This window comes from Rhinolophus sinicus, chromosome 2 (assembly GCF_057876585.1).
Source record: "Rhinolophus sinicus isolate RSI-liver-muscle chromosome 2, RSI-T2T, whole genome shotgun sequence".
Lineage (NCBI taxonomy): Eukaryota > Metazoa > Chordata > Mammalia > Chiroptera > Rhinolophidae > Rhinolophus > Rhinolophus sinicus.
This window is the reverse complement of record NC_142502.1, coordinates 26,190,647-26,216,241: the sequence shown is the minus strand read 5'-3', so window position 1 is coordinate 26,216,241 and position 25,595 is coordinate 26,190,647. Positions and strand designations below refer to the sequence as shown.

General features: G+C 35.6%; 1 protein-coding gene and 1 non-coding gene across 13 annotated transcripts in view; one reads left to right on the top strand and one right to left on the bottom strand.

Moving 5' to 3' along the window:
* Positions 1 to 362: 362 nt before the first annotated feature.
* The window catches only part of AHI1 (Abelson helper integration site 1), a 170,363-nt gene continuing 145,130 nt past the window's right edge, over positions 363 to 25,595 (bottom strand). For 8 of the 12 annotated variants that reach the window (XM_088795441.1, XM_088795443.1, XM_088795439.1 and 5 more), the window contains 3 exons: positions 18,259 to 18,314; positions 6,279 to 6,381; positions 1,724 to 1,868 (listed from right to left, as the gene is read on the bottom strand). In XM_088795441.1, coding sequence (XP_088651567.1) covers positions 1,863 to 1,868; positions 6,279 to 6,381; positions 18,259 to 18,314 — 165 coding nt within the window. In that variant the 3' untranslated portion in view covers positions 1,724 to 1,862. Of the gene's footprint in view, positions 997 to 1,721; positions 1,869 to 6,278; positions 6,382 to 18,258; positions 18,315 to 25,595 lie in introns of those variants that run through there. The other 4 variants (XM_019732749.3, XM_088795447.1, XM_088795449.1 and 1 more) reach the window with 4 other exon arrangements.
* TRNAT-AGU (transfer RNA threonine (anticodon AGU)) lies at positions 15,454 to 15,527 on the top strand. The gene has a single exon. It is a non-coding gene; the product is annotated as a tRNA-Thr (tRNA).

The window sequence follows — 25,595 nt, the reverse complement described above, 5'->3', positions numbered from 1 at the left end:
ATCAATTGTCTACTTTGGTAAATAAGTTTTCTAATTTTGTATTAGTTTTGACCTTTTTGGGGTTAAATATTTTACTGACAGACTTATAATTACATAGTTGAGAAAGGAGAAGAGTCAAGAAGAAAAAAGGAATTAATGGAAGTTCATTATTATTATAAGTTTGCACTTCAAAAATTGACATCACATTGCAAAATACATAGTCATATAGTAATGACAGCATTATTCTGGAACTAAATAAATAATGCAATGTAATAATTTAAAAACAAATATTAAGACTAAAATAAATATTTAACAATGTTTCTCTAGAAATCATTTATATGCTTAAATATGAAATGCTTTTTTAAAAAAGTAATTTGGAACACTTTTGCCAGTCTAGCCAAAAGCCATTTTGGTTTATTTGTATCAAGTTACATATATAATTCATTTAAAACAAAGAAATTTGTTCCCTTTTTAATGCCTTTCTTACAGGAACTATTTTGAATACACAATATTCTGAAAATGCTTATATCTTAAAGTTAAATTTGAAAAGCAGATATTTAATATTTTGAGCATGTCATATATATAACCACATTGAAGATAATAACCACATTACATATATAATAATATTAAGTGATTACTTAATGAACATCCTAACAATGCAAACACTTTCTCTTCACATTTGCTGAGTAGCAGTTATAGCTTCTTCTTTATTGGTTTTCCAATACTGGTGATGTAATTGTGATGCAATTACTAATAAGTACAAGTACCAATACTTTGATCAACAACAATCACAAAGATTTATAAAAAATAAGCTCAAAAGGCCACATTTATTTTTCCACGCATACCTTGCTTCTGATTTTTCTAGATTATTTCATAAGAACAAGAATAGTGGATTCTTCCTTTCTTCCTTAATTTCTGAAAGTTCTGAACTTTGAAGAGTAATTCCATTTGGTTTCATTTGTCATTTCATTTCTGTGTATTTGGTTTTTTGTCTCTTCATTATTCTTCAACTCTTTACTAGGAAAAAGTATAGAAGATGTACTAAATGAACTTAAACAACGTTTTCTGGCAATAATCAAATCCTGGCATGCCCAGGCGTAATAGCACAAGTAATAAAACACACTATGCAACACACACACAATCAAGTAAGACCAAAGTATTAACGACCCAGCTTCTAGTTTGCCTCTTGAACATAATGTTAACATCTTTTAGAATCATCGGCAGTTCCTTAAAGCTTGCTCTAGCATTAACAATGTTAGCAAAAAAGAAATACACTTCTTAAATGTAGACAATAAATACTCCGAACCCTGGTAACTTCCAGAAATTAGTAGCAGGTAAACGGAGTTTATAAAATTCTTTATTCATTGGGAGAAAAAAACAAAATCAATCATGGATGACGCTTCAGAGTTAGTGACTAAAAAAGATATAGACCAATTTCTTCAATAGCATCCTTTCATTTAGTCTATGGCATGTCTATTTTTAGAAGTGGGTAAACCATTATCTGCTTTTTCAAATAAATCCAAAAAAATGTGTGTCATTTTTGATTGATAAAGACAGTGATGATAACTATGCATCTAGAGGAAGCTTTGAAATAAAACAAATACCATTAATAAAAACCAAGAACCAATACAGATGAAACAAGAAGCTGCTTCTTTAGAGACCATGTAGTAAGTAAACTACAACTGCGGGTGATAAACTAGGGGGGTTGAACCTGAAGCTTTTAATGCGATTATTCACATACTCGTGATGAGTATCTGGACTTACACAAAAATCTTGTTGTCTTTTCTCTCAATGGAAAGGGCTTAACACTTGGTTGCTCTTAGAAAACAAACTGCAGCCTAAGAATGATGGCATTTTGGTTAAGGTGTGGTCGATTCCATGGATCACTCCTGAGAAAAGTAAAGGCAAGGAAGGGCACAGGAGGGTTAGGGAGCATCTGTGCTTTTAGGGAAAGGCCTGATCTTAAGTAAATGATTGCACTATCTTTTCATATGAAAAACATTTACCCATGAGGGAAAAAAAATCCTTTGTTAGTCCGTGTTTCTTGATTTTAAATTTGTTAAACAGAGCTACCACAGATTAGCTGGTATTGTATACAGAAGGCCAAAAATGATTCAAGTGAAGCTCATGAAAGAAACTGAAGTAGAGTCTAAAATGGTACAGATATGGTGTGGCCAAGGTACAATCTTATCAGGGGCAAACCAGGGGCATAATTTCTGTCCCTGTGTATATACAGGTAAAGTATATAAAACTCGCCTCAAATTAGGGTCTGATAAAGAGGGGAAAGAAAGTAGTAAAGGCTCAAATGGATGTTGGGAACAAGTCACCCGAGACCCTATGATCATCTCCAAGGGACAGTGAGGAAGATAACAAGGTGTCAGAGGAATAACAAGGAAAAACAGAGTAGGGGGAAGAGTTTATGCTAGTGGTAGGACAAAAACGAAGAAGGAAAACAGAAAAGGGAAGGGGGAGAGAGGGAGGAGAAGAGCTGGAAATGAGTGAGATGGGTCCTACATGTGCAGAAGATGTAGGGCAAGTTAATGAGATGGAGACTGCACTGGGAGAAGTACACGGAGAAGCCAGGAGGACCCCCAGGAGAGGGAACCCCAAGAGAAATTTAACTAGAAAAAGCTGAAGGAGGCAGTAAAGATAACGTCCTTCAGGGAAATGAATCAGAATGAGAAGAGGAAGGAGCACTGGACAGAGAATCACAAAGATTGCCCAGGAAAGGGAGAAAAGGCACAGAATAACAGGACAAGGTGTAGCCTCTGACCAGAGAGTTCCCGTGACAACCGGAAAAAAGCAAGCGTGGCACACTGTCATGATGAATAGTGACCAGCATAGGCACGAAAAAGCTAAGACAGAGGAGATTTGCTGAAAGAGGGAAGGGATGTCACCTAACAAGAGACACAAGAATGCATCCACATCCAGTCTTCCTCCAAGGTATTTCCTCCTTAAGTATCCCGGTAAGCTCACAGAGGAAGAGAGTAACAAAGTGAGTGCTTTTATAAACACAAATCATATGAAAAGAAATGAAAAGTCTACATAGCAAGATTTTCAAAATGAATATGAAACCAGATTAATGTTTGTCTGTTATGTGGGAAGAAGATTCATAAAAATACAGGGCTCTACCCTATAAGAAATTCAATCCAATAAATATTCCCTGAAGGTTTACTATTTGGCCAAATACCAGGCTGCGTACGAGGGAGAAAAAATGGGAGCATGTTATAGACTCTGTCTACAAGCACTTACCATCTAATTAGAGTCAACAGAACATTTTTTTTGTTTTTTGTTTTTTAATTTTATTAGTTTCAGATGCACAAGACAAAGCAAAATCAACAGAGCATTTGTAACAGAAATAATCCTGAACCTGGAGCCAGAAGATCAAGTCCTAGGTTCAGGCACTATTCAGCTGTGACTCTGAGACCTTGATTTCTTTACATATAGAAAGAATGGGCTATGGAAAATTTCTGAGATTACCTTCATTTTAAAAGAAATGATCAAGTAGTACATATCAAATGTGTTGACTAGAAAAATTAGAAAATACTCTAAGTAAAATGAAAGAAAAAAAATTATCAGAATTCCAGCACTCAGAGATAACTACTGACATTTTCTGATGTATATTGTTCAATATATTACATATATGTTGTATATATAAGTGATTTATAATCATTTTCATTTTACTTAAAAATCTATCATAAACATCTTTTAGTATCTTTGAAAATGCTTCTATAATAATTGTCACATGGTATTCTAGTATATGAACGTTTCATAAATTAATCAAACCTTTATTCACAGAAATTGAATTTTTTCCTTCTATTTTTATTTTTTAGTCATAGTAGTGTGGAGGTTCCTCAAAAAATTAAGAATAGAATTACCATATGACCCAGCAATCCCTCTCCTGGGTATCTACCCAAAAAATCTGAAAACATTTATACATAAAGACACGTGTGCTCCAATATTCATTGCAGCTTTATGTATGGTGGCCAAGACATGGAAACAACCAAAATGTCCTTCAATAGATGAATGGATAAAGAAGTTGTGGTATATATACACAATGGAATACTATTTGGTGGTAAGAAAAGATGAAATAGTACCATTTGTGACAACATAGATGGATCTTGAGATTATAATACTAAGTGAACTAAATCAGACAGAAAAAGTAGAGAACCATATGATTTCACTGATATGTGGTATATAAAACTGAAAACAACAAAAGAACAAGATAAACAAATGAAGGAACAAGAACTCATAGATATAGACAATAGTTTAGTGGTACCAGAGGGTAAGTGGGGAGAGAGGCTCTAGAAGAGGGTAAACGGGGTCTAATATATGATGATGGAAAGAGAACTGACTCTGGATGGTGAACACACAATGTGAGATATAGATGATGTACTACAGAATTGTACACCTGAAATCTATGTAACTTTACTAACAATTGTCACCCCAATGAACTTTAATTAAAAAAAAATATTTATTGAGCATCTGTTTCTGTGGTAGGGAATTCAGATAGCTGAGAAGCCTAGTGGAAACATTGGAAAGAACTTCATTAGTTATAGGTACAATAATAAATGCTAGGAGCTAGGAGGTCTTAGTGTTTCGCCATTACATGGCTATGCGGCCTTGGCCAGGGTCTTTCCATTTTTAAAACACTACTTGAAGGAGTAGTCTTTTCATTGAATCCCTGCATGTATACTTGAGTATTTTCCTACAATAGATTCCTTGGAAGTAGAACTGCCAGGACAGAGGACGTGAACAATTTGAAAACTTAAAAAAAAAAAAGTATTACCAAATTACCTCCACAAAGAGCAGATCAGTCTTATACCATTACCAGCAGTGTTTATCAATACTAGGTGGTATACATTTGAGACTTGTTGCCATTTTGTGAGGGAAAATATATAATTTATTATTTTAATGTCTATTAATTTGATCACTGGAAGGTGGACATTTTTCATATGTTCATTGTCATTTATATGTATTCCTTTAAGAATGCCCTGTGCACACCATTTGCCAATTTTTCTGCTGGTGTTCTTCTTTTCCTTGTTGATTTTTTTAAGAGCATTCTATGAAATTCTTCCTCATCTTAGGTTATTGTTTGTGTTTAGAGTTTTTCTCCTTGACAGACAGGCAGACCTCGTTTTATTGTGCTTCACTTTATTGCGCTCCACAGATACTGCATTCTTTACAAACTGAAGATATGAGGCCATCTTGTGTTGAGGAAGTCTACTGGCGCCATTCTCCCCAACAGGTTCAGATGATGCTAAGCATTTTTAGCAATAATTTTTAATTAAGGTACGCACATTTTTTTAAGACATAATTCTATCACACACCTAATAGACTACAGTATAGTATATCATAACTTTTATGTGCACTGGGAGACCAAAAAATTCGTGTGACTTACTTTATTGTGGTAGTCTGGAACCCAACCTGCAATATCTCCAAGGTATGCCTATACATCATTTTAAAGTTCCTATTATTTAAATCTAAAAATCTACTTCAAAGTGGTTTCTGATTTTGGTATCAAGGTTAAAAAGTCAATCCTTAACCTATGATGATATAATTAATTATTCATCTGTGCAAATAGATTTTATTTTTTTACAATTAAAATCTAAAAATACTTATGGAAAATGTGAAACGTACTCCCAGAAAGTGACAATTTCATAGAAGTGGATGTGATAGAGCTGTACCGTTTCACTTTCAGCAGACAAACTACACTTCTACCTAACAGGGAAAACAGAAGCCTTCTGAAAGACCTTTCTTATAAGCCACCCCTCTCACTCAAAAACATCACCAATCAAACACATATTGTCCCACTTGTCTATCTCAGTGGAAAATGTGCCTGCCTCCCTTCTTGTTTCAAATTCTAATCCTGTATATTTCCTCAGGTCCTCTGGGATTTCACCGTATCCTATACCTCCAATGGCTTCTTTCAAGGAACGCTTTCTTCTCAGTTTATAACTATTCTTGTCATTCCCCTCTCTATAAAAGATCTTTTCTACATCCTGTGTTTTCTACTCGTTATTGCCCAGCTTTTTCTTTCCTTTGAAGCCAGCTTCTTAGAGAAGCAGTCTGTTCTGGTGGCCATTTCCCTTTGGACTGGAGGCCATCAATTCATACTTGCAGGACTCTCCATCAAAACCATGCTGCTGAGAGTCACAAATGGTTTCTTGGCTGCAAATCCCAAAGGGCACTTTTCAGTCATTACTTTACTTCTCTCTTTGGCATTTGTCATTGTTGACCACAACTTTCCTAAATCTTTTCCTGTTGACTCTATAGAACTTTCTTAGTTTTACTCTTACCTCTACGAGGGTGACTTTTCGGCCAGTTTGCTCACTCTTCTTCCCCTGCATATCTTTTATGCGTCCTCGGTCTGCATGGCTCTGTTCTCTGCGCACTTCAGAACTATAGGAGGGCAAGATCAGAAACAAGGAGCCAGTAAGAACACTACTGCAACAGCTGAGATGAGGCTCTGATATAAGAAAGTGGCAGTGGGAATGGAAAAGGGAGGTTAAGTGGGAGGATCTGAGAGAAAAACACTTGACAGACTATATAAGTGATTATACACATGGGGGTGACACAGGGAGTTGCTCAAAATAATTCAGAGACATAAAACTTTAAGATGGTTGGGCTCCTCCTTAACCACGGTGAAGGGACAAGAACAAAACAATTTTACTACTTTCAGAAAGATGCCTGGGAAAAACCAGAAAGTTATCAAACTAGATGGAAAAATGCGTGCGTGTGTGTGCGTGTACACCTATGTAAAAGCACAGGAAATTCCTTAATGACAAAGAAAGGGGGGGAAGGAAGTTTATGCACAAGAAAGCTGTGGTATTCTGACTTGTGGAATGGGAAATGCAGCTTTTCAAATGGTTCAACAGTAACATCAAAACATAAAACAAATATTTTGTGGATGAGTGTGTAGCAGTGCAAATTAGGTTAGGAGAAATAAAATACAAAAACAATGTAAAAAGGGAAAATAAAAGAATGAAGACATTATCTCCTTTCTAGGATATTCAGGAATAATAGCGGGAGACATCAAAACAGCTTAAAAATGATGCAAAAATCTCCAAGTCAGGTAATAAATAGAATTGAACAGAGATTGCTATGGACAGAATTGTTGTTCTCTTAAAATATACAAGTTGAAGCCCTAAGCCCCAAAGTGAATATATTTGGAGACAGGACCTTTAAGGAGGTAATTAAGGTTAAATTAGGTCATAAGGGTGCGGTCCTTAGCTACAGGAATGGTATCTTATAAGAGGAGGAAGAGACAGTGGAGAACTCTTTCTCTTTACACACGCACCAAGGAAAGGACAAGTGAGGACACAGAAAGAAGGCAGCCACCTGCAATCCTGCCAGAACCTGGATTTGAACTTCCAGCCTCCAGAACCGTGAAAAAATAAAATTCTGTTGTTTAAGCCATCAAGGCTGTGGTGCTGTTTTGACAGCCTGAGAAGATTAATATGGAGATGTATAAGTAAAAGTAAAATGAAGTCAGATGACGGAGAAGGAAAAGGTCAGACATTACCAAGACGAAAGAACAGAGTATATTTAAGAAAGGAATTGAAAGATGAGAGAGAGGGGAAAGGTTGAGCTCTGAAAAAAGGACTGGTGATTTATAACCTAATCTGTCTGAAGTCTACCCTTTTCAGCCTATCTCCAGGGAACCTATGCTCTAACATTAATATAAAAACTCAAATGTCTGGAGAGGCCAGTGATAAGGTGAATGAGGGAAGCAAGCCAGGGATAACAAAACGACTGTGTCAGACAGGATAGTGGATGACCCATCTAAGGGAGACGATCTACTGTTTCAGCTCCAGCCTATGGAAGCCATGGATGAATGTGGAGTGTAGCCCAGAACTTCAGATTATCTTAAGAGAAGTAGGAAATCTGTATTTAAGTGATACCTTTTTATATTTGGACAGCTAATAAAATTACACACATACACAGTGGACACAAATGAAGATACCAGGACTAAATCTTGCTGGCAGGCCCTAGTTTTCAACCTGTTTCAGCCACAGAGCACCCTCCTGGTCTCAGGGTATCTCAGGCACTTACACACCTTTGTGCCTTAGCTCCTGCAATCCTTCTGACTAGGTCCTTCTCTTTTTGTTCACTCTGTTTCTGCATGGTCTTTAAGACTTAAAAATGCTGCCTTACATACATCTTTGGCTTTCCCTGACCAATGTAGGAAAACCAGACTGTATGATCCTCTCCACTGTTTCTCTACCATAATCTATATGCAATCGAACAGAAAGCTACCTTGACAATACATACAGTGTCTGAACTTTTGCATGAAACCAAGATGAATCAACAGGGACCAGATTTACCTCTTGCTTGAAATAACAACAACAACAACAACAACAAACTAGACAAAATATACAAACCAATAGGTTTTAGGATACTGAATCACAGGCAACAAAGAATAGTGATCCCTAAGATATGGAAAATGAATGAGATGAGCCCGATGATGGCCCAGCTTATCACCTTGAGAGTTTCCAGGCCATGGCACAGGGAAAGGAAACCTACGTGAAGTGTGGTGACTCCCTGAGAGCTGGGAGTGCAGGGAGACACCAAGGTGGGTCGAGTTCACGGAGATGAGACAATCTCTGTGATTGTCTCAGAGATGAGACAATCTCATAGAGAGAGAACATGAAGACCTGCATCGGGCTCCCTTCAAGTATTCAGCAAAGTACTGATGAGTGCATGCATATGAGGAAAGGACCCGAGGCCAGCAACGGTGCCTATTCCCATCAGGCAGGCTGGAAGACCTCACCCCTGAGAGGGCACCTAATAGAGAAGGGATCTGTGTCAGCAGTGAGGAATGAGTGGACCTAGACTAAAGATGGATCCAGTCCCAACTCACAAATCTCAAAAGCAAGACCTAAAAGAATCACACGGTTTCTAAGTAGCTTAACTACATTCAAGAATAGAGTTTAAGAATATTTACAGGAATCAAAAAGTATCTAGCAGCCACAAGATAAAATTTTCAATGTGTGGCATCCAATAAAAATTTACTACTGAGGCAAAGAAATAGGAAATATAGAGGGTGCCAAAAAAAATGTATCACATTTTAAGAAAGGGAAAAAAAAATTAAAATTGTAATACTCAATAAAATACTGGTAACAAAAGATGAATACAAGTCATATTTGACTTCTGCAATTACAAGAGGTGCTCAAAGTGGTTACCATCAGCATCCAGACACTTCTGATTACGATGAACTACTGCTTGAGCAACACTGACCAACGTGTCCACTTGTATACATTTTTTTTGGCACCTCCCGTACAACCCATAATAAAAACAAAAAAATGAAACCAACCCAGAACTGACACAGCTGTTGGAATTATCAGACGAAGACATTACAATCGTTATTATAACTGTATTCCACCTGCTCTAAAGGTTAAGTAGACACGTGGAAGATATACAGAACACCGGACTGAATTTCTATAGTTGAAAATTAAAATGCCTGAGATGAAAAATATACCAGATGAAATTAAAGGCAGATTAGACATTGCAGAGAGAAGGTTCGAGAACTTAAAAGACATAGCGGTAGAAACTATCCAAGATGAAATACACAGAGAAAAAAGAATAAAAAACAAACAAAAAAACAAAAACCAAATCACCAAATAATTAATGAGCTATGGGACATCTTCACATGGCCTAATATACATGTAAGTGGAATCTTCAAAGAAGAGAAGAGAAACAATGGGGTATAGGAAAAAAATGCAGAAGAAAATGTGGCCCCAAATGTTCCAAATTTGATGTAATCTATAAACATACAGATCTAAGCTTAACCAACCCCCAGCACAGGAAACATGAAGAAAGTTACAACAAGGCACATCATAATCAAATTACTCAAAACCAGTGCTAAACAGAAATCTTAAAAGTAGGCAAAGTGGAGAAAACAGGTGATACACAGAGGAATACGGTTTAAGTGTAACAGCCTATTTCTTGTTGGGAAAAAAATGCAAGTGAGAAGACACTGGAGCGGCATCTTTAAAGTGCCAGAAAAAAATGCAAATCTTTCTACACAGAATTGTATACCAAATGAAAACAGCTTTCAAATATGAAGGTGAAGTGGACCTTTTCAGACATGCAAAAAGTGAAGGTATTCATTTTCAGCTGGCTAACCCTACAAGAAATGTTAAATGGAGTTCTTCAGGCAGAAGGAAAACCACAGATGGAAATATGGGTCTATACAAAGGAATGAAAAACATTGGAAATGGTAACAAAATGGGCAAGTATGTGAAACTTTCATATTTTCCATCTTCAAAAGATGACAGTTTAAGGAAAAATAAGAATGTACGTGAGGGGCTTGTAACATACAAAAATAAAATATATGATTATAGAAGCATGAAGGTCAGGAGAGAAGAAATGGAAGTATATTATTTTAAAGCACTTGAACATATACTGTGTGATAAAGATTTGTATTATAGACCCTAAAAAAATCACTAAAACAGGAAAATAAGTATAAATAATAAGCTAACAAACAAGATAAAATGGATAAAAAATACTAAATCTAAAAGAAAGCAGAAAAAGACAAAAAAGGAAATTAAATTGATAGGATAAATAGAAAATAAAAAGCAATGATAAATTAAAATTCCACCACATAATCATATTAAATTAAAATGTCTAATCACCCTATATAAATTTAATCATATTGGATTTAAAAAAAGTATGAATTGTATGTTGTTTATAAGAAACATACTTTAATAACTTTTACCTATTTTTGTCTTTATATTTAAGGTATGAAAAAAATATATACCATTCTAACATTATTAAAAGGAAGCTGAAGTGACTTTATTAATATTAAGCCAAGTAAACTGCAGAAGAATATTATCAGAAATAAACAGTCATTTAATAATAATAAGGGTGCCAGTCTTTCAAGAGAACATAACAATCCTAAATATATGGGCTCCTAACACAGAGCTTCAAAGTATATGACTCAAAAACTAACAGAACTGCAACAAGAAAAAAAACAAGCCTAAATATTAGTTGGAGATTTCAATACCCAAGTTCCAATAATTGATAAAATAGGTAGATAGAAAATCAGTAAGTTAACATAAGACATATACAACACTATCAAGCTCATGTGATCTAATTTATTTATAAAAGAATACTTCAGTTGACAAGTGCCTAATACACAAGGGTTCTTAAAACTTATCAAGAGAGACTATATTAAGGATCATGAAATAATTCTTAATAAATTTAAAAGAATTCAGATCATACAACGTATGTTCTCTGATCACAGTGAAATTATAAAATTAGAAATCAATGACAGAAAGATCTCTGGAAAAATCCCTAAATATTGGAAGTTAAATAACTCACTTTTAAATAACTAGTAAGTCAAAAAAGAAATCCAAATGGAAATTAGAAAGTGTTTAGAAATGAAAATGAAACCACAAAATATCAAAATTGGTGGAGTATCATCAAAGCAGTACTTATTGGGAAATTTATGGCACTAAATATTTAGATTAGGGGAGAAGAAAGTTATCAGATGAATGACCAGTTTCCACTTAAAAAACTAAAAATAGAGGAAAAAATTAAACTCAAAATAAGTAGAAATAAATATCAGAATGGCAATCAATGAAATAGAAAACAGATAAACAATAAACAGAAGTCAATGAAGCAAAAAGCTGGTTTTTGGAGATCAATAAAATTGATAAAACATTAGCCAGACTAGGGAAAAAAAAATCCACTGCAGGAGTTAAGCGGCAATATTACTTCAGATTCTATCAATATTAAAAAGATGAGGGAATATTATGAACTTTATGCCAATAAATTTAACTTGCATGAAATGGACAAACTCTTTGAAAGACACAAACTATCAAAGCTTATACAAGAAGAAGTAGATAACCTTAATAGCTCTACTTGTATTTAAAACATTAAATTTGTAGTTAAAAATCTAAGAAAGAAAATTCCAGGCCCAGATAGCCTCACTGGTGAGTCTATCCAATATCTGAAGAAGAAATAGAGTGACATCAGCGAAAATGGTGGACTAAGGACTTCTGAGAATTCTCTTCCTCGAATAAGCTACGAGAAAACTGGCAAATATGGTTAGAATCCACTTTTTCAGAATTCTGTAAATTAGCCAAAAGCTTGTAGCAATCCGGGAATGTCTATTCAATAAATGAATGAATAAGTAAATAAATAAATAAGTAAATAAAGGAAAGAAAAGAAAAAAGGTTGACTCTTGTAAGAACACTGAACTTTGTGGCTTAACTTGATCTAATCCCATCCCCCACTGTCCAGCTCTATGGTGGCCTTAAAAAAAAAACAGCTTTTATTTATGGTGAAAGCCAGCAGCCTGGCAGCCACTGGAGGGAACAGAATAGCATTAGAGCTCTTTCAAAGCCTCATTCCTAAAGAATTATTTGACCTATCTGGTTCCCTAGAAGACACCACTTGTAAGGCCACCTATACTTGACCTCTCTAAGGGCTTGCTTTTCCCTGGGAAGCATTTGTTGAAAACAATCATAATTAACTTCATAGCTACCTGAGTGGTGAATAACAGTAAGTGAATAACACAGTAAGTGAATAACAGACTAAAAAGTTGAAAAGGAAAACCTGGGGGAATAAGGTGTCCACAGAAGTTTTGAAAAGCTTCTGACATATCCTGGGAGTCTAGAGGGTCACACATGTACAGGGCTGTGTTCATGCACAGGAGTGACCCGAGAAGGCCTTAAGCTGTCACCTGAGAGGGCCTTAAGCTCTCACCTCCGGCTGACCTTACACTCTGTGCGAGCAGGAAGTGAAGGCTAAGATAGAGTTGTTAATTGCCTGGCTGAGTGTTAAAAGTGTGCACAACATACAAAGCCCCTTAGCAAGTCTGGGACACTTACTGGTTCCAGCTTCATGCAATTACTAGCTGATGACTAATTTTACCATCGAGAGATTTCAGTGGCCAAATATTATAATTACAGAATATAGAATTTGCTCAGAGAAGTCACTTAACAAGAACAACTACAATAACTAGCAAGAACAATAAACCCTGGGGAGAGGAAATAATCCAATTGCCAGAGGTGTCACATTATATCAGTTAAACTGTCAAATTTTCAACAAAAGATTACAAGACATGCAAAGACACAAGAGAAGTATGAAGAATACAGAGGGGGAAAAAATCACAAACTGTCTTTAAGGAAGCCCAGACTTTGGACTTTCTAGACAAAGACTTGAAATCCACTACTGTAAATCTGTTCAAAGAACTAAAGGAAACCATGTTTAAAGAACTCGAGGAAAGTATGAGAACAGTGTCTCACCAAATAGAGAATATCAATAAAGATAGAGAAATCACAAGAGGAAGAAATAATACAAAATCTATACAAACTATTCCAGAAAAATGACGGGACAGGAATTCTTCCCAACTCATCACATGAGGCTAGTTTATCCAGGTACCAAAATCAGACATCACAAGAAAACTATAGACCCGTGTTCCTCATGAATAAAATGCAAAAAATTCTAAATAAAAATCTATCAAATCAAGCCCACCAATTTATAAAAGCGGGCTTTTTAAAAATTGGTAAGTGGGGTTTATCCTAAGAATGAAAAATTGTTTTAACATTTGAAAACTTAGTGTAATTTACCATGTTCACAGATGAAAAATGAAAAAAGCACAGAATTATCTTGATAAATGCAAAAAAATCATTTGACAAAAATCCAACATCCATTCCTGACATAAGCACTCAGCAAACTAGAAAATGGAGGAAACTATCCAAAAGAGGGCATTTATAAAAACACAAATAAAAACCTATGAAATCATAATTAATAGTGAAAAAAAAGATTGAATGCGTTCCCACTTATTTCCCATAGGATCAGGAAGAAGACAATGGCTACTCTAATTATTATATTTCTACTTAACGTTGTACTGGAGATTCTAGCCACTGCAATAAAGGCAAAGGAAAAATAAATAAAAGGCATCCAGATTGGGAAGGGAGAAATTAAACTACTCTTTATTTGTTTGACTATATCTATAGAAAATTTGGTGAAATCTACTCAAAAGCTATTAAAACTAACAAGAAAGTTTAGAAAGGTGGCATGATAAAAAGTCAACATACAACAATCTATAAATTAGCAATAACCAATTGTAAATTGAAATTGAAAAATACCATTTATATATCAAATATGCAGAAATAAATCAGCCAAATATGTGCAAGAGTTATAACTGAAAACTAAAAACAGTGCTGAGAGAAATTAAAGACCTACATAAATGGAGAAGTATATCATGTTAATGAGTCAGGTGACTGAATACTCTTAACATGTCAATTCTCCCCAAACTGATCTGTGGATTCAAGGCAATACTAATTGGAATTTCAGCAGGCTTTGTAGAATTGACAAGCTCACCCTAAAATTCATGTGGACATACAAAAGACCTTGAATAGCTAAATAACTTAAAAAAAAAGGACAAAGTTGGAGGACTAATAGTATCTGATTCCAAGACATTATAAAACTACAATAATCAGGATAGTGTGTTACTGATACGAAGACAGAGAAGTAGATCAATAGATCAGAATAGAGCCCAGAAAGAGACTCACACATATACTGACAAATGATTTCCAACAAAGGTTCAAAACGCCATTTAGCTGAGAGGCAGGATTGTTTTTCAACAAATGGTGCTCTAACAACTGGATATCCAATTGCAGGTTAGACAAAACAAAAAACAAAACAAAACAAAACAAAACAAAACAAAACAAACCCCTCTGATCCAAACCTCATACTATATACAAAACAGATCACAGGCTTAAATATAAAACCTGAACTTATAAAACTTTCACAGGAAAATATAGGAGAAAACCATTGTGACTGTGGGGAAAGGTTTCTTAGCTATTACACTAAAGCATTATTCATAAAAGAAAAAAAATCGATAAACTGGATTTCATTAGAATTAAAAAAAGTTTGCTCTTTGAAAGTCATTATTCAAAAAGAGAATAAAAAGGCAAAACAGAGACTGGGAGAAAATATTTACAAATCAAGTATCTGATAAAGAACGTATTTAAGAATATATAACAAATATTGTGATATCACACACCTGACAATGGATGGTTTTGATTTCAGCAATGCGGGTGGGGTGGAGAGGGTGAGAAAAAAGCTGAAAAATGGATAATCAAGGTGAGAACTTAAAAAAAGTTGCAAGTAACAGGGTATTTTAGGGAAGAAAGGTGAACTACCCCCTTCTCATGTACACAAGAAGAAATTGAAGGAGTCTGGAATAGGATTATTATAAGGATGAAAAAATATATAGTGGAGAAGTGATAGAATAGTTGGAATTAACTTTCATGGCTACACTATATTAGTAAGAGATTTCATTAATTCATTTATTTACATTTGAGTGTTTATAAATAAAGGACTCTAGGATGACTGACGATGTAAATTAACTTCTCTCTGACCAACACTGTTAACATGTTGCGTACGGATCACGAGAATCTTCACGAAGGATTTAAACCCTGCCGTACGCAACGTGCTAATAAAGAATTCTAGGGTGGCCAGTTAGCTCAGTTGGTTAGAGTGTGGTGCTAGTAACACCAAGGTTGCTGGTTCGATCCCTGTATAGGCCACTGTGGGCTGCACCCTTGAAAAAAAAATTAATAAATAAAAATAAATAAAAAATAAAATAAAGAATTCTATGTTTTAAAAAACCCCAACAAACTCATGATAGAACATATCAGTAACTAGGGAACACTAACACTACTTACAAGGATTACCACATACTTATAGAAACTTCATTACAAACTCTAACTTGGGCAGCAGACAGTAACATCATAGCGGTACAAAAGGGGAAAGTTTAAGACATTCAAGAACATGTCTTTGTTAAATCAAGCTACAGAAGTTTCTTCTTGATGTCTTAAAAAGAGAGTGTAGTTTTACTAAAATGTATGTAATTGTGTGCACAGAAGTGACTAACATTCCTAAAAAACAAAAACAAAACTGAACAAGAGATTCAAGTGGAAAGTGGTAAGAGGCAGTCCTAAGTGGCTCATTTATATATTTTGGTTAACCAACTAATAAGCAAATGTTGCAAATTGAATGGCAAGGCTGAAAAGAAACAAAAAACTTAGTCTCTGTCCACTTACTTGGGTACAACAGGACTCACTTAAGTAAATTAAAGAAATAAAGAGATGACTTTTCTTTGTACAGACTGGGTTATACGTAGTATTTCCACCTTCCAAGTGCTTACAATTTTCCAGTCGTGAGAGATGTATTATAATTCGTACTGACTGCTAAGAAACTACAAGTATAGGGAAAACCCAAAGGCTTTGACAAATTTGAGCATTTAGACATATCTGATCTCATGAAAATTTGTTTTCAGAAGCTTAAGAGCTTTATTCTTAAGGTCAAAAGGAGAAGCCACACTGTCCCGACAGCCTTGAGAGGCTGGCTGGGATGTTCGTGAGGTGTTTTGAATGTGAATCTGGAGGGTACGGCATGGATCTGTGAATCACCGGCAAAGAGGTATCCAATGCAGTCAGAATGACTACAGAGTCTTTCATTTCCGTATTAGGTAAAAAGTTTAAAATGTTTTATAAAACATGTTCAAAGACACTGAGAGCATGTTCCCATCATGTATTAAATATGGTCATTTTTTTGTTTGTTGAAATACAGTTTGTTCTCATTGTTCGTCTTTTTTTAAAAACATGTAATCTGTGGTTGAGCATAAACTCCTTAGGGTCAGTGACTGTATTATGCAAAATTTCAATTATTCAGAGACTGGAACTGAAAACATACCTGGGCAGATACAACAAAAACTAAAAAATGTGAAGATCTGGGATATGTGTTTGTACCTTTTGACAGACAAGAGGGACATGGGACAAATAGATTAGAAAACAGACGACGTGTGTTCTGATACTGGGTCTGTCACTTACTACTTGCAGTGACTTGAAACAAGTCGAAACCTCTCAGATCTTGTTTCTCCGTATGTAAAAGGGGTCAAAATACTGGTGTACATCTGTCCCAGGGCAATGGCTCTCACTGCTATCAAATGTCATAATGTGAGTAAGTGTGCTCTGAAGCACTACAGTGCTATATATAGTTAGATAACCATTAACAGAGTTTCTCAGAAAAAAAATTTAACTTACAGCAAAATGGTACCTTACCAAGGAGCCTGACAACACTGAATGTAGTTACACACACACACACACACACACACACACACACACACAGTAGTCTGGGATCAGGAGATGTAGGTCTTGTCCAAGAGCTGACATAAATGTGCCCTGTGCAACTGGCACAAGGACTTTCCTCTTAGTTTTCTTGATTATAAAACAGAGGCAGTAACAGGAAAATTTCTAAAGTATCGTCTAGGTCATGATTCTGTGACTCTTAAACACCATTTAAAAATTGTATCTATCTTTTTATCTGTAGAATGAAGTATCTTGTGAAATGATGCAGTTTCATTTGATAATTCTTGTAATTCAGATTATCATCAGATTCAGAATCTGATCACAGTATTTTTCAAATGTCAAAGTGTACAGCAGGGTTAATGGGAACAAATCTTTTCCTGATGGAAATTCAGCGGGGGTTATCTGTGCGCACATGCTGCAAGCATGGGCTCATGTGCGAGTGGGGATGACGGTGGCGGGATGGGAGGGCAGGGCAGATGTCTGAGCTGAGCCGTTCAAGGCCACCACACTCATGTGACGGTTTGCTAGTGATGTGTGAATGTAAAGTTTGGGCTTAAAGTAAGGTACAAAATGATCTGCAATGATAAAAATTGAGAAATATTTTGAGCATGTTTTTGATGTAATTTTTTTTGAGGTGAAAGAGGGATTTTTCTATTTACATATTAAATGACACAGTAAGCACCCAACAAAAACACAGAAAGTTCCTAAAGATCCTTTAAAGTAAATACCTTAAAATAAACAGTTCAAATATATTAGGTACTTGTAGAAAAATATACAATGATAACGTTCTGGGTATTAGCTTTTTTTCCTTTAATGCCCCCAAAATAGGCATTTTGTAATTTTTTTTTTTTTACCACATAATCTACCTGTTTTTAATGTCATTTCAAAATGTTACTCAAACAGAAATAAATGACAAAATGGGTCAATAAAAACAAAAATGTAGTGTTATTTTTATTTTGTTTAATATTGTTTCTTCTAACTTTGTCAAACACATCCTAATGTCCAACCATTAAAACATTCTCCTCAAACTAGCTAAACTCTTAAAAATCAATTATCTGAAATTTAACTTATAGTGTGATGTTATGAAAAGGGAAATTGAGAAATTGTCCTTAATAAAAAATCCCAAATATCTATCACTGCAAATTCTTTAGGAAGAAAAGTTACTTACTGTGTCATAGAGTCTGAGCCCCATTTGAAATCCTTGGACTTGTCCTTATTGACTGACTGTTGGAAAGAAGAAGGAAAAAAAAAGCAGTAAGTCAGAAAGTAGAGAAGACAACACAGATAATAGTCACATGTTGAAAACCCACCAATTTGCTGAATGAGGAGAGAGCATGCCTGTTCCAAACATAAATAAACTAATAGTTCTCCAGAATGTTTAAGCACTTTATAAATAAAGTCAGCTTTCAGGTGTGTGGTAAGAAGTCAGTTTTGAAATAATCTACAAATACTATATGGCATATTACTTAAATTCTAAATTTACCTTTCAACATTGCATTTTTCCTTTGTAATTTTTTTAGTATCCTCTATTTTCAGAGTGATACTCAACTATATGAAAAATTTTGAATCTGAAAGTTCTTTAAATCTCCTATGAAATTTGTTCAGAGTATCTGCTGTATAAATGGCACCTCCATGAGGAAAACAAATAAATAAGCACTTTTAGTGGTACCAGATTATACTGAGTATTAGATGGTTCTTGCAGAATATGAACATTAATTCCAAATTATACTGTGAGAAAATGGTGTTTGATATAAGACAGTATTGTATAAATCAACCCAATGTTGCCATAAAATAGACTGCAAATTTTTTTTTTACAAATAATTACATGTTATGAAACAGATCCATTTCATAAGATTCACATAAAAATATAAATTTTTGTTACTATGTTAAAGTTCTGAATTATATACAAATGAAAGGGATATACCGTATCTAATTATTTAAATACACAAAACTCAAAAAACAAAACGAAAGAAAAGGAATACAACGTTCTCTTTCCGTCTTAACTTGTTTGAGTAACCACTGTTTTCCCTGTCTTTATCTCTACCGAAGCTTGTTTTGACTTTTTATTTCCTCCTGCACAATCAGATTTCTGCAAGATCATTCTTCAGCGAGATTTGACACTGAGTATCTTTAAATAAGTATTACATTCCTTATCAAAGATTTCAGAAAGATATTGTGCTTTTCTGGACCATAATTATGTGATTCTACTGCCAGCTGTATAGCATTAAATCAAGCACATGCTAAAAAGAAGAATTAATGAACAAGAGGACTTAGTGGTGAATGGTGGATGCGATAGTAAGTGACCCAAGTTCATAGAACAAAAGAACCAATAACACCTTGTTTTCTCTACCAGTGAAGGTGATCTGACTCAATTAAAGTGTGTTTGGGGGCATCATGGATGGACCTAGAGAACATTATGCTAAGTGAAATAAGTCAGACAGAGAAAGACAAATACCATATGATCTCACTTATATGTGGAATCTAAAGAACAGAATAAATGAATGAACTAATCAGAAACCATCTCAGAAACATAGAGGAAAAACTGAGGGTTGCTAGATGGGTGGGGATAAGGGGGAAGGTGAGGGGATTAGAAAGCACAGTCAGTAACCACAAGATTGCCACGGGGATACGAAAGTCAATTTGGGGAATATAATCAATAATGTTGCAAAGATTTTGTAGGGTATCCGATGGACACTTGTCTTGTTAGGGAAACCACCTCAGGGATGATGTAGATGCCTGATCACTGCACTGTACACCTGAAGCTGAACAATAATGAATGTCAACTACAAGTTTATAAATATATATATATATATATATATATATATATATATATATATATATATATATTTACAAGAAGCAGAGTACAGCGTTAGGAATAGAGGCAGTGGTAATGTAATGGCTCTGTGTGATGTCAGAGGGATAGTGGTGGATGGGGGAGGGGTTGTTGACACAGTATGAGGGATATAAATGATAAATGTCTAACTATTACATTGTTTTGTGTACCTGAAACTAATAATAAAAAATGTGTTTGGGGAAAAAGTACAAAAATATGGAAAATTCAAATTCAAGGATGAATTCAGACTGTAGAACAGTTTACCTGTCTTCAACCCCACAGAGCAAGAAGCAAAGAAAACCATCAAAACCTAACTCAAAAAGCATCAATTATAACTGAATTTCTTCAGTTTTTTTTCCAGACTTTTGAAGTAAATTAAAAACACAGCCATAAAATTAAAAGTAAGACGCTTTATTTTTTACATGGTCTAAGCACTACTTCTATCTCGTTACCCATGGCAAGACAAGCATCTCACCATAAATATACTTATATGTATGAAATTTATGTAAAACTACTGAATTAAAAGAAACATAATGGCTCTAATTAGAATTTGAACTACTCCTGAGGTTGAGAGAGAAGTCAGACTGAATTATATACCATGAAGTCTATGTTACTTTTAATTACTTTTTACATTTAATTACAATGTGACGTTGACAAATGAGAAATAACATATTGCCACATGCAGGATTTACCAAACCTGCTTTTAATAGTCTGTTCATGTGTAATGGATGCTGTGATGTCCTCAGAAAGTTTGTCTTAACTAGGTTCAACACTGTCCCTGCCATCTTTCCTACTGTATTGTTGCATTACTGCAACTGACATATCCAAAGGTGCACGATACAAAGGTGGCTTAACTTCACTTGTGTTCGAATCTTATGAATCCCAGTTTTAACACTTATTTGTAAAAGGACACTTACTGAATTAGGACCAATACTTCACTTCTCAACACCTTTACTCACTCATTCCATGGTCTCAGCAGCAATGCGCCCTATGGGTAGTTACTCAAGGAGGCAGAAGGAGGGGGAGGAAGGAGGTGTCTCTGTGAGCTGTTTTGTTTTATTTTATCTTTAAACAAAAAAGCCCCCAAGGCTAGAGTGCCGTCAGCCCATAAGCACCCCCCACCATCAACAAGGCCAAGGAGCATCACTACCCATCTTTCCCTTCTGTCCACACACACCCCTCAGACAGGTGTTTTGTGACTTCGTTTCCTTTTTTCATAGATCCCCTTTATTTGGAGAGGAGGGGATAAAGAGAGGGAGAGGAGCAAAGCAAAGGAGATGAATGAAAGGACCAGAACGTAGAGAATCCAGCTTCCCCAAACCTCACTTCTTAGTGAGGCTTTTAAATTCAAATGTAGTGAGATGTAAACGTGAAAGGGATGACTAATGGAATGATTTTAAATGCTTTCACTGATTCCATGGAGATTTGCCAATAAGAAAATATCTCATCAACAGCTTGTAGAAGAGAAATGGGACATGCAAACAATTCACCCCAATATTTCTATAAACCTGAAGAACGAGTGTAAAATTAGGTAAGTGTTCAATTAATGTTTGTTGTAGCCAGCACACCAGCTTTAAATGAGGCAAATTTATGATACAGTATAGCTCTGTTTTCACATGCTGTTTATATAACTCCTGACATCTACCTTTTCCATATAATATCCATAATTTGTTTATACCCACTGTGTAGGAATTTTAAAAAAAGAGACAGAGAAAAAACAATTAGTGTTAATGGTTAAATTAGTTAATGGTTAAATCTGGTCTTGGTTCTTTCATTAACTCTTTTTGTGGCCTGAGGAAGCCACTTCTCTTGGGGTCTGTGTTTTACCTGAAAATGGACAGGTGGGGCTCAGAATTGAAAGCATGAAATATCATAGCACCACTCTCGTATTTTACAGATGAGGAAATGGAGGCCCAGTCACCAAGGTTACAGAAGTAGCCTAAAGGTTACAATCCTGCTTTTCAAAGTGATTTCACAGCAGAACAATTTTTCAGTACAACTTTGTTTGAAAGCCTCATGTATAAACACTGAAATGTAGCATTCTTCTAGGCGAAGCAAGGTTTGGTGTCCTGGAAAACCTTGCCTTCCTAGCCCCCCCCCCCCCCCCCCCCCCCCCCCCAGAGCTCCGAGGGATAGGTCTCTGCAGAGGAGTTTACAAACCACTGGACTAGCCAGCTCTTTCAGGTTTCGACTACTGCTAAAATTCTGTTTCCAGGAGCACAATTTTACGATTTTAAATATTCATATAAATTTGATGTTGAGTTTTTGATTTTAGAATTTAGTATTACGGGTGAGTTGTATTTGATGAGTAATCCTCCAATTATAATGCTTTTCCATAACGACAAAATATCCCTCTGCATTAAGATGCAGTTTCTAGAAATAAATAGTGAAAGCTTTCATTGTGATGCATGAGTTGTAGTGTTGGGTACTAACTGTGCCCATTAACAACAAATAGCTGTGGCACATCCCTTGGAGCAAGGCACTGTGCCAGATGCCCCGAGGGGTACAAAGCTGAGCAGGCTCAAGGAGCTTGGACTAATGGGGAAAAGCATGGGTACAACTAAAAGGGTAGAGGGGAGGTGCCGTCATAACCAAGGTCAAAGGAAATGTTTAGGAAGAGAGAAGTCTTGAATTGTAACTGGAGGCTTTTGAGGAGTCACAGAGGAGGGAGTCTTTAGTTAGATCTTAAGGGATAAGCCGAAATTCTGGTATTTGGAGAAGCACCCCAAACGACACTGTTAGAGAAGAGAGCATTTCTCCTTGCTTTCAGGGGTCAGGTCTGCTTTGGGAGAGTGGTAAACACCTCAGTACAGCTGCTCCTGTTTCAGTCCTTTAGTCAGTAAACATTTATTGATACCTGCATTGCACACTACGTGCTGGGGGTTCAATTTTGAACAAGATGGCCCCTGTCTTCAAGGAATGTGTAGCCCTTTTATTTCTATCTAAAGAGGAAGAAATAGAAAAATCGAGTGCATGAACCATACCAGGAGTAGTAGGTTACACTTTTTCTTTTGACCCAGTTTCCTTTGCCTGACCTTTTCCTTCTTCAATCTTTATCATAAAGACTTATAGGTTCTATGAAACAACTATATACTTTTAATACAGCTTCAAAATACAGCTGATCCTCATTATTTGTAGATTCCCTATTAGCAAACCTACCTACTTAGTATAACTTATTTGTAACCCCCACATCAGTACTTGTGATGCCTTTTCACAGTCATTGAAATACATGCACAGATAGAGCTGTGAGAAAATCAAGCTGTCCAATGCACACATTCCCAGCTGAGGTCGGAGCATTAGAAACTTCCAATGCTTTGGCATGTTTCCAAATGTCTTGTTTCAGCTCTCATATTGTGAACCAGCGTCCTTTTTGTGGTCATTTAGTGCCATGTTTTTTGCACTTACTGTGTTTTGTTGGTGATTGCTGTTTAAAATGGTCCCTAAGCATGGAGCTGAGATGCCGTCTAGTGGGACTAAGCTCAAGAAGGCTGATGTGCCTTCCAGATAAAGTACATGTGCTAGTTAAGCTCTGTTCAGGCACAAGTTAGAGTGCTGTGGGGTATGAGTTCGATTTTAATAAATCAACAATATATATTAAAGTGTCTTTAGACACAATATGTGTAAAACAAGAATATGTACTGACTGATGAAAATGCTGGGACCATGCGTTCACAGGAACCTAATCCCTATATTTCTCCTAGAAGCATGGATTCAGTGTTCATGATAAATGTATAGAAAATAACTACGGTGAATAATGAGAATCGACTTTGAGTTTTTCAACATGGCTTTTCCACCAAATTACTACTCTACTGTTGTTAGTTGCTACCTTCTTTAGTCTTATTCCTGACATACCTATTGAAGTTTTTGGGAGCTCTGTCTCAGTCAAATCATAATCATTACCGAGAATATCCAATAAAACTAATGCGAGAAGTTTGGGGGGAATATCACTATTGTAAAGTTGATTCCCGCTGGTTTCACGCAGCTATGCATAATGGCTTATAGACTGCTATACAGCCAAGTCAACTGGAAGTTTATATTCAGAAATCAAGGGGTCTGAAGTAGATACGTTATTCCTCTAATTAGGCTGGAAGATCATTCTCTAACAAAATTCCATTAACTCTTGCTTCTACAAAAAAAGCTTTCAGAAATATAATGGAGCAGCTGCCAAAGATTAGCGTGTTTAGGGTAGGGTTTGGGCATTGTCTCTTTTTTTAAATTTAGACAAAATATTTTATTTATAAAATTGTTTCAGCTGTACATTATAATTCGACATTTGTATACGAGTACACGACATTGTGTTCACCACCAAAAGTTTCCATCCGTCACCATGCAATTGACCCCCTTTACTTTCCCTCTGATAACCACTGATCTATTGTCTGCCTCTATGAATTGTTTCTTGGTTTGTTTCTTCATTTTAAAAAATATTTCATATGTAAGTGAAATCATATAGTATTTGAATTTCTACTTGACTTATTTTACTTAGCATAGACCCTCAATATCCATCCATATTGTCACAAGTGGCAGGATTTCACCTTTTTATACCAAGTAGTATTCTATTACGTACACACACACACACACACACACACACACACACACAAACACACAGCACATCTTTATCCATTCACCTGTCAATGGACACTTACGTTGTTTCCATTTCATGTAAATAATGTTGCAATAAACACAAGTGTGGGGCATGGGTATTTTTACATAAGCGCCCAAGGTGATTCTGAGGCATAGCAGTTTGAGAACCATTAATCTGGCGTATATCAAATTGGCAATTTGTGGGGGTAGGAGAGCTCAGGAACTGTATGTCTGAAGTTGACTTATGGAGGATAGCCTAGTAGCCAATAAATATGGATTGGTGTGATCCTACTGTCTCTTCACCTTCTTCCTTTCTTCTGGTTTGAATCTCAATTCTTACCAAACCTTCCTACCAAGGATTTCAATTTCCCTCTCAACAAAAAATATTAAACAGACACAGTGACTCCTAAGCTCATAAATGTAGGTATATTAACTTGGCACTGAGGCAGAAGGTGATAAATGTAGAAAGAGACCAACAATGTGCTATATGATTATGAGAGAAAAAGAGATTCCTCTGACCAAGTGGAGATTCTGGACAGTCTGGCTGCAGCCAAATCTAAACGACTGATTTCTTCTTCTTCATCATCTCAGTATGTGTATATATTCGTATAAATTCAAACAAAATTGTTTGCTCATGTTACTTTTCGGTTTGCTCTTTAGTTGTCGTCTCTAATAGGTTTATATCCACCTACCATGTATATCCAAGCACAAACCACACTTTAGTTTTATATTTATAATGTATAAATTTATCAGCTATGACAGACTAAATAATTATACAGGCTATTGTGTTAATTATAAAAGTTATGATAAAAAAATTATAAGATTGTTCATATGGAGAAATTCAATTTGAAATGTAAGTGGGGAAGGGGGTGTTAGATGAGGGTAAAGGGGATCAAATATATGCTGATGGAAGGAGAACTGACTCTGGGTGGTGCACAGTATGATATATAGATGATGTATTACAGAACTATACACCTGAAATCTATGTAACTTTACTAACAATTGTCACCCCAATAAACTTTAATTAAAACAAAACAAAACAAAAAACCAAAAAAAGAAACCATTAAAAAAACCCCCTGTAATTTAGACTAA